The sequence below is a fragment of the Charadrius vociferus genome, unplaced genomic scaffold, assembly GCF_000708025.1.
Source record: "Charadrius vociferus isolate BGI_N301 unplaced genomic scaffold, ASM70802v2 scaffold1064, whole genome shotgun sequence".
NCBI classification, from domain to species: domain Eukaryota; kingdom Metazoa; phylum Chordata; class Aves; order Charadriiformes; family Charadriidae; genus Charadrius; species Charadrius vociferus.
Window position 1 is genome coordinate 85,597 of NW_009648143.1, and position 10,440 is coordinate 96,036.

General features: G+C 44.5%; 1 protein-coding gene across 1 annotated transcript in view; it reads left to right on the top strand.

The window, feature by feature from the left end:
- The window catches only part of MEIS1 (Meis homeobox 1), a gene marked incomplete at its 5' end in the record, with an annotated part of 109,400 nt that overhangs the window by 80,874 nt on the left and 18,086 nt on the right, over positions 1–10,440 (top strand). The window contains one exon of the mRNA XM_009883931.1: positions 4,037–4,113. Coding sequence (XP_009882233.1) covers positions 4,037–4,113 — 77 coding nt within the window. The remainder of the gene's footprint in view (positions 1–4,036; positions 4,114–10,440) is intronic.

Consider the following 10,440-nt stretch of genomic DNA (forward strand, 5'->3'; position numbering starts at 1 on the left):
AGGCTTTACCCACCGGCTGTAGTCAAAGGTGGTAAAATAAAACAAAAATAAATAATAATAATAAAAAAACCAGTCTTACTGTTTGTTTTGCTAAAAATGATCTCGGCTGCATTAAAAAAAAAAGGGCTTTTATTAAGACTGCTGCTCTCTAAATACCATTCATAAAACAGTGACGAGAGAATATGATGGAAAGTTACATTTTTCTCTCTGTCACTTTGATTTCTTTGTTACTGCTAAAACGACGTCTCTGACTCATATTTTGCATAGTTATTTTTACCTTTTCAAATGTTCCTTAACTGTTCCTATTACCCTGGGCAAATCCCCCAGGGATAATTTTCATTTGCATGCAGCCTTTGATGGTGTTATTAAGCAATCGCTTTCGGTACGAAGTCATTATTAAAAGTAATACCACAGAGCCTCAAAAACACATTAATGGTGCCAAACAATCCGCATTTCAGCTCTCGATTTATGGGAAGGGAAAAAGCACTAGGGCTCGTACCGTTCGGGGGATGCTGTTCTGTAGTGCTGCAGCAGCAGCGGGCGCGATTGGAAAATACCGCAGCCAAATTTCGGAGTCCTTATCTGTTCTCCACCTTATTCTTTCAAATGCCTTTTTTTTTTTTTTTTAAACCTGCCTGCTTCCTATTTATTTTTTCTTGCCCCGCCTTGGATTTGCCTTTTTCCTCTGGCTTTGGCAAGAAAACCTGTCTGCAGTCTTCCAGTATCCACAAGCCGGGCTGGTTCTGGGAAGGAGGGTCAGCCTTCCCATCTGTAATCACCGTTTTATGGCTTTCACTCGAGGTGTTAATGCAGATCAAATGGAAAACACTCCAGCAAGAGCGTTACAGCTTCTCGCGCTGCCCCGCGTACGGTCCCAATCGTTAATTCTGATTATAAGACCTAAAGGTAATTCTGTTTGCTCTCCTAATGCATCGCAGCTCTCCTGGTGGTCCGGCGTCTCTTTTCTCCGGTTCCCATCTTGATCAATTGTTTGCAAATAATTAAGCTTTTAAGAGATAATGGTAGGAGCTAATGTACACAACAAAGTGAAGGTCTCAAGTCACTGTTTATTGAACAGTGGTACGATTTGCTTTGATATCCCAAAGTGATGAAGAGTGATAGGTGGACCCGCCGACTGGAGTCAGCGCGGTGTTTTTCGACACACACTTCCATAGATATATTTATATATATCTCTCTCTAGATACCTGTGTATTTATGTATTTCATGGAATATGTCGAGTTGGAAAGGATCCATAAGGATCATCAAGTCCAACTCCCTGCTCTTCACAGGACGACCTAATACTAAACCATTAGACTAGGATGGAGATATATATACATTTAATGTATATTTTAATATATTTTATACGTGTACACGCAAATATAACACAGATATATATGCAAATATATATATACACACATATCTCTGTGCAAGTGCCTTTACCCAACAACCACTGGAAAGCTTTTGGAAGGCACCTTTCCTTCTCGCGTGGGTGAAAGGAAGACCGAGAGCCCCAGTTCCGCCTGAATTTCTTCATAAAATGCCAGTTCCCGGGGTTTCCCCCTTTCTCCCTGTGGCATGCTGATTCCTTGTGAAGTCATTTTTATTTTTTATTTTTTGGTATATTTTTTTTTTCCTTAGCCTACAAAGGAACAACTCCTACGAGCCGCGGAAAGCTTTATATAACAAGGATGCCCAGCAGATTCTTTTAAACCGTACCGAGTCGTAGCTAAAAAGCCTGCCGCGTTGTGAACCTTTGGCTAAGAGGGATTAGCTACGTGAAGTCCCGGCTGTCATGTGATGACGGCAATTATAGATTTATCACGAAATTAAAAGTTTATGCTGTGCGAGGCTGTGAAAAAAAAACCCACAAAAATCTAATCAGATGACCTTAAACATACCACAATTTGAGGAATTTGGGGTTTGGGACTTTTAAAGCAATTATTTCTACAGTGACTGTATTATTCTGATGGCTAATTTTATCCAGTCTTGTCTGTTTGGAAAAAAGTCCAGAACAATTGAAAATTGCTTAATGGAGACAGAGTTCTCAATTCCAATAGCTAGAGGCTGTCTAGTAATTATTGCTTGCTGCATGAAATTAGACACAGTTTGTTCAATTACTTAAAATTAGATCACATGTAAGGTGGCAAAGCGAAATAAGAAGAAAAAAAAAAAAAAGGAGAATTTTGTCCTCGCTTGATGGCAAAAAGTAATGAAATGGGAAGCAAGCCATAAAGATGAAAATGTTGCAAATCATCTCTGTAGGGTGTGGGGTTTTTTTTTGAAGAGAAGCAAAATGTTGCGTTCACATCGATGGACGTAAGTCAAGTACGACTTTGTTGTGGACGAACATCTATCTAAGGCGGACTATAAAACTCATGCTATATTTTTGCATGGGTAAAATGCAATTTCCCCATAAATAAAGAAGTAAAATCCCCTTCCCAGTGTCTCCCACTTTGTAATTCTGGAGCAGTTCCAGGTATGTGCAGAAAATACACGGGGATGTTTACAGGTGTGCAGGTTATCTGCGGGCGTACCATCGAGCAACAGTGTTTTTCAAAGAAAAGGGAAGTTTCCCCTTCATTTTTTTGGGGGGGAAACCTGTATCTTTTGGAGCTGATGGCCGCGGCGGTGGGTTTTGAAACGGGGCACGTTGGGCGAAGGCAAGTTGCCGCAGTTGCAACGAAAATTCCTATTTGGTAAAGGGCGGTGAGGCAGGCGTGGAGCACAGCCATTAGATGTCAGATTATGCTGTTTACAAGAGTATATAAAATCTGCTAAATAGTTACGGTACCAATAAGATTGCAGAATTTTACGAGGTTTTAAATTCTTACGCTTTACAAGGTTTCGGTTTACATCTTGTGTAATACTACGCCGAATACATCCGAAGAATATGGGGGGCGGGGGGGAACAAAAAAAAAAAAGAAGGGATGTGTGTATAACAGCAAATATTTTGTGACGACCAGCTGCTAAATGGGATGTTGGGGTAGGACTAACCACTTATAGCGAATTATCTTTATTGGAATGTGATTAAGTACTTTGCAGCAGACCGGGCCTGTATCTGATGTATAACTGGGATTTGGGTTTTCTGGGTTAGGAGCCAAGCCGGATCCTCAAAACGGGTTTTTTCTTGGGAATTGTTACGTCCGCAATGTTTGGCCGTTTCCTTTTGGGACAGTGACGTTTTTACACGGAGGGAAAGGACAGGAGCAATTATTTCTAAATTTTAAACTTGGAATGCGGTTTTCGCTGCGTGGATTTATGAAGCAGTCTGTATTCACGCAGAAGCGAATTTTCTGAGAAAGCAATCAAGTTCTCACAAGAAACTTCGCTTGTGATTGAATTTTAACATTATCTTCAATTAAACCAGTATTTATTTTCTGTCTCTTAGGATTAGTGCAGCACAGCTATGTTAATGTCAGGCAAAAATGTGCTGATCGTTGACCTCGCGTTGGCCTGTGTTCAAAAACCCGGGCGTTTGTTTACGTTCAGGATGCTGATCTTATTTGCAAATTATTTTGGGGCGCGGGCAAGGTTTGTCTTCGCTATCTCAGAAAACATCGGCGCGGTTTAGTTGGACAGAGGAGCGCTTTATCACGTTCATTAATTGTTCCGTGAAATACAAAGGGGGGCAAAAAAAAGAAAAGGAAAGCTGTGATTTGACTCTAATCGGTCACTTCAGACAAGTGCAAAAACTTTCGGCTAATGCAACAAATATCCTTCTGGAGTATCGAGGTACTGCCAGTATCCTAAGCAGTTATTTCTCCACTTCACTAATCTTTATAATTGGCTTGTCTCTTACCACCATTAATTAAGTGATGTAGTAGCCCATTAATAATTATAAAAGAGTGACACACCTCAGTATTTTCACCTTTCGATAATAGATGTCACGCTTCTTTTTTTTTTGATTTGGGTTTGGTTTTGTGTGTGCGCGTGCGCGCGCGCGTTTTTCTTTGGGTTTTTTTTAATTTAAAATAAAAAATACGCCCCACAAAAGAGCATTGTTTTCAACGTATGTATTTCTTTTGGTGTCTTGTAGCACCCTTACCCTTCAGAAGAACAGAAAAAGCAGTTGGCACAAGACACGGGGCTCACTATACTTCAAGTGAACAATTGGTAAGTAATTTTCCTTCGCGTTTCTATACGGCCGCCGGCACCCTCCGCCTCACGCTTTGCGTTTTTGAGGACACACCTTGCTTTTTTGTTCCGCTCCCCCCTCTCGGCAGTTTATCGACGCGAAAGGCATCTAGCCGGGCGAGTGGTTTCAATTATGGGAATGAGGAGGTTTGCTACGGCAGAAAAGGAGCCCTATTTATTTTCCCGTGGCTCGGGCAGGTAGCGGTGCGTTCGCTTTTGGGTACCGGTCCTCCTTCTGGCTGAGGATGTGTCGTCTTCAATAAGAAGCCACATCCACGTTGAGAACTTTGGTCATGGAACAGGTTGAGATGTCGAGTGAAAAAAGGGGGCGATTGGCTCCGTTTCTGCAGAGCGTAATGTTATTTTGGGCTGCTGTCACGCTTGCTTTTTTTTTTTAATGTTGTTAGCGGGGGTTTTCTTTTTTGACTGACATCCTTCTGTCTCTTTACCGGTTTGTTTTAAAAGTCCGGGTTTTGAAAGTTTGAATAAACTTTTGAGGGCAGGCTGGTTTTTTGCCGCCGAAGTACGGTGCGGAGCAATTTTATTTATTTATTCCAGCGAAGGGTTGCTGGAGCCCCTGCTCTGGTGTAGCTCTGGATTTATTTGAAGGAAATCAGGATCCGTGCTGTCTCTGCAGTGGATTGCTAACTGTCCGGGACGTGGTGAAGGCAACCAGTGAAAATTACTTGTGATTTAAGTATGAAAATACGAGCGAACCCTTAAAAAAAAAAAGTTTGATTTATTACCTTTTGTTACTGCATCCAAATGCAGGTTTCTCCCGCTATCCCAGAACGAGTGTCATATTTGAAGTGTATTGCAATCTAATACCTTGTAAAACTAAGTGTATCTAATTAATTGTCCTAATATTTTTCGATTAGTGTTTATGATGGGAAACCTTATCCTCTTTGAAGTAATACCCAGAAAATGGCCAAGGCAAACAGGGAGCCTGCTGGGGAAAAGGGAGGGAGGAATGCCAGTTTGCAGACAAAAGTATTTTATTTTTTTTTCCGTTCGATAAGTGTCAGAGATTAATATTACTGAAGCTCTGATTACATGGCCTAATCCATTTTAGTGAATAAATTTGGTCTTGATGCCCATTGCACCTACATTAACAAACCCTCCTCTCTTAGAGAGAGTAGGAGCCTATGGGAGAGATTTCAGATATATTAAACCCCATTACAGAAAATGTAATTTCTGTCAATATAATCCCGTGTATTCTTCAATTTAGTACTTTAGAGATAACAAGCTACTTACAATATATTTGCCTTTGGAGGATTAATTTACAAAGTGCACTATCTGGGAGACGCAGGCGGGCTCACATAAGCATAGCTTGTCAGGGTTATCAATTTCTGTGACCCCCCAGCAGCCCTGGGAGATCAATTTTTTGAAGCCCTTTAAGACACTGAATAAAGGAAAATGCCGAATACTTAGCGTATGTGAAGTATGCTTCCAAGATACTTAACTTTAAAACGGAGGAATAAGAGGCGCTAAATGTAAAATACGTGTTCTGAGGAAACGCAACCTGCGGTATTTTGGCTCAGCCAGGAAAAATTAGGGTTTGCTTCAGCCTTACGTTCTCCAACCTTCACCCAGGCGATACCCTGAATTGTATGGGTGTCCTTCAGTTTAATGATAAGGCGCTTTGGCCAGTTGAGAAGCTGTGAGATGTGCGTCAGGGGTCTTATCTAACCATGGGTAGAGCGAGCGGGTGTGCTGCTTTGGAGGGGTCTGGGAGCGTAGGATTCGGCGTGGGCGACTGTGGCTGTGTAGGATGGTCCATCAAAGAACTTTTTCGAGATGATGAACGTGGGATGCTTTGAACTAAAGCTGGTGGGATTTCTCTCGAGTGACTTTCTGGGGTGTTTTTCAGTACTCATCTGGCCTCGGATTTATAGAATCATAGAATGGTTGGGGTTGGAAGGGATCTTGAAGACCATCCAGTTCCACCCCCCTGCCATGGGCAGGGACACCTCCCACCAGCCCAGGTTGCTCCAAGCCCCGTCCAACCTGGCCTTGGACACCTCCAGGGATGGGGCAGCCACAGCTTCTCTGGGCAACCTGCCCCAGGGGCTCACCACCCTCACAGGAAAGAATTTCTTCCCAATATCTAATCTAAATCTCCCCTCTTTCAGTTTAAAACCGTTCCCCCTCATCCTGTGGCTCCATTCCCTGATCAGGAGTCCCTCCCCAGCTTTCCTGGAGCCCCTTTAGGCACTGGAAGGGGCTCTAAGGTCTCCCCGGAGCCTTCTCTTCTCGAGGCTGAACAACCCCAACTCTCCCAGCCTGTCCTCCCAGCAGAGGGGCTCCAGCCCTCCCAGCATCTTCGTGTCCTCCTCTGGACCTGCTCCAACAGGTCCACATCTTTCCTATGTTGGGGGCTCCAGAGCTGGATGCAGTACTTCAGGTGGGGTTTTTGAGGGTTTTTTTACTTTGGCTTGGTGGGAGATGTGTTTTTCTAAGTTCCTTACGCGCAAGAAAAAAAAAAAAAGAAAGGAAAAAAAAGTAGGTCAAAAGACATTATAACTGAAATCTTGTGGATGTAGGGCAGGCTTCCTCTGCTTGAGCTAGTTGGGTAATTCTGCCGTAGTGTTACAATTGTATAAATTATTGAGATGATTCCCCTTCCCTCCCCAACCCCACGGAGATTTAAGACTAGAGAGCCTGTCAGGGCTTTCTTAAAGCCCAGCTGGTGGGCAGAGATGCCAAAATAGGGTAATTCGGCCCCTGCTTTTTGTAAGGGGTGCTGAGGAAGGAGAAGGAGGAGGAGGCAGGAATCCTTCCGAAACATCCAGCCACGGGATGACCGACGAGCTGCTCCATCCCCTCCCGAATCCTGGGAGGGGGGGTGGTACGGGGCCAACCCTTTCCCAACCTTTTGTTGAATCCCTTTTCTCTTCTTGCCTAAATATTTTGCTGCAGGGAAGAGCTGAGGTATCGTTCCTGGGTAGCTTTGCCTTTATTTTTTTCGGCGGGCTCATAAGTCATTCAGCCACGACTCGCGAAAAAATTTCGCCTTTCCTCCTTAGATTCTTCCCAACTTGTTAACACACATGTACATTTTTGTATTAATGATGAGTCATTGTAAATCACTGTTGCAGAGATTAAATAAAATGCTGAAGGGCAGGCTGGGTGCAGATCAGTCATAAATTATTGGCAGCAACACAGCGTGTGGGAATACATGAAATGTGCATGAAAAACATAAACTCATGTCTGGTAGCATGGTCGTTAGCCCAGACTGGGAATGCTGGATTTTCTGGATGGAATTAGAAGTTTGCCACAGAGCAGTCAGTGAAGAGAGCATTTGTTTTCCGCAGATTGAAAGCATTTGAACAATTTTTTTTTTTTTTTTTGTCATATTTTGAATGCCTTCGCAGGACGTGCGAGTTGCATATTTCGGTTCGCTGCCGTAACGGGGAAAAAAATGGTGCTTTTCACAGAGGGGCTGCCCGGTGTTCGAGCTCCCCGGGTTGACACACACAACTCCTATTGATGATGGAGGAGTCACAGGAACGGGGTGATGAAGTGAGACGTGCCAGAAAACGTAGCAGTGGTAGGGCACATGTCCTCCAAAATACCACAGTTTTAACTTGACCCTTTTCCTTGGGTTGTTTCATTATTTTTTTTTTTAAGTAATGAAATAATCCACGGGGAGGATTATTTTTTTTTCCCCCCACCAACACGCAACGATTTTGCTTGCGAATCAGCAGCGTTGCCTTTTACGACCATCTTTTTGCTATGGTGGGATGTTTCCATGGTGGGAAGAGGGAACCCGTGGCAGGTAGGAAGGTAGCAGAGTTCAGGATGTCGTCGAACCCTTCAAGTCTCCATCCTCTTAGTCATTCAACCCCGTAGCAGTTGAGGGTTGGAAGGAAGCTAGAAGGGGCACTTGTGTGATCTTGAGAGCGTTGCCTATATGGTGGAAGGGTCCTGAAGGGTCCTGACCAAGTCCAGGTTAATAAAGTGCTTTTCCCCAGTGATAAAAACTGTGATTGAAGTATCCAGGAGGTGTGATCCAATGGCTTCTTAACTCTGGGGAGAGTCAGACGGGCTGTATCGAACAATCTATACGGTTTGCTTGTTTGCTACATCCCAGCTGAATCTCTTCCCGTTAAGAACTAACGGTAAATAATTACTGGCGGTACTCTACGGAGAAGAGCGAGCAGTTCTCATCAAGGGCTGTGTTAGGTGTCAGATGCTTGTTTCTGTTTCGGGAAAGTCTCGGTCTACACAGATAAATGTCTGTGTATTTGTAGAATAACGCACCTGTAAACCTCTCTATATGTGCATGTCTATATGCGACGATCCCTCTAAATAGAGTTGTGTACAACTGCATTAAAATGACCTTCAAAAATAAGTTTGAAAATTCGGATCCTTAAAGCTTCAGCCTTTTAGTAGGTATTTCCATTCTGCCTTTTTTTTTTTTTTTTTTTTTTTTGTTATTATAATAAAATACCCTTGCGCTATCTAGGGCACAGACCAGACAATGATGGAGCAGCTAGTCAATATTTTATCTTACCCTCATTCTTCAGCGCTTCGTTTGCTGAGCTGTATTCAAACCGTGCTTGAAAATGGAATTAATAATTACTGCTGGGCTTTCCTATGGTGTTTAGTGCTCTAACACCCAAGTTCTCCCCTGACCTCCGCTTGCCTATATCTGCGTAAAAGGTTGTGGGTCTGCATGATGTTTTTCTGCCAAGAGAGAGAACAGTGTTGTCCCCACTCCTAGGTGAAGAAGCGAGAGGCAGGGAGGTCCAGCACAGCCACCGGTTTTAGGTTGGTGACTCAAAGTTACCCACGTTTAAGGTCCCACAACCACCCAAACTCCCAAGTTTCGGTGGAAACTCCAAGTTTTGAGTGCCTTGGCGTCTTCCATTGCCACCCTGCAGTGTCGGGTATGGAGGAGAGAGGCGAGAACTCAGTAACTGCTGGTGAAAAGTTTGGGTTTGATGATTTACTCGGTAGCTCCCGAGCACTCCAAGGCAGCAGCAGATCTGCATCTTCTTCTCCAGTGCAACGTTCGGCTGCTTCAGCCAGGACGGCTTTGCGTTTCTTGCCATTGCCTGCCTTATTTGTTCAATTTTGACAAAGTTTATTTCCTGGAGAAATCAATTTTTCTACTTTATAGTGCCCTGGCTTGTTCTTGTAACAATCCTCATCGTCATTGGGGTGGTTGAGGCATTGGGCGCTATTAAAAATTGTACTGTGAGCTGGTAACTGAACTGTTTCCATATAAAAGAGATTAAAGAATAGGGTGCAAGCAGCTCTAGTAATACAGTTTCCTAACTCTCGAGTTCTTGGGTTTATGACCCTGGCTTCTTTAAATGTCAATTTTGTGTATGATTTCCTAGGCTTGCAAGAAAAAAAAAAAGACAAAAAAAAAAAAAAAAGACCAAATCCCAACCAAACACACTGGAAAAAACGATCAAATAATGTAAATTTCCCTGGTCTCATTCTTGGAGACAGCTGAAGTTAATTTGGCGAAAACTTTGGAAGGAAGAAATTTGAAAAATGCTCCAGGACCAGACTGAAGATAAGTTTGAAAAATCTGAGATGGGTTTGCGATAGGACTACCAGACCACCTTTGCTGTCTGTAGCAGAGCCAGCTCAGGGCGGTAGACACCCAGAAATACTTTATTACCCTTTTAGCCCCATCACCGCTCCCCTCCACGGGAAATTTTCTCCTCCCTCCGTTCCTTTGCTCGTGGGTGTGCGTAGCGGCTGAGCTTTGCTGCGGTACTCGCGTGGGGCGGGGGATGAAGCGCTGTGCCGTGGGACGGCGGGGACGGGGGGATTTTGCCTTTCTGATGGGGCATTGCTCCCCAGCACCCAGAGATGAAATGGGGAGCACCGCTGCCAGGGATGTACTTCCCATCTGCTCGCTGGTGATGCCCAACCCGCCTTGCAGATGGCGGGATTACGGATGGAGCAGATGGGGGGGTGCAGATTGGGAGATGCAGATGGGGGACATGGGGGACGATGCTGATGGGGCAGATGGAGGGATGCAGATGGAGGGATGCTGATGGGGCGGATGGGGGGGATGCAGGTGGGGACAGATGCTGATAGGGCAGGTGGAAGGATGAAGATAGGGCAGATGGGGGATGGTGATGGGCGGATGGAGGGATGTCGGTGGGGGCAGCAGCTGATGGGGCAGATGGAGGGATGCAGATGGGACAGATGCTGATGGGGCAGATGGAGGGATGCAGGTAGGGCAGATGGGGGATGCTAATGGGCAGATGCAGGTGGGGGCAGATGCAGGTGGGGCAGATGGAGGGACATCGGTGGGGGCAGCTGCTGATGGGGCAGGTG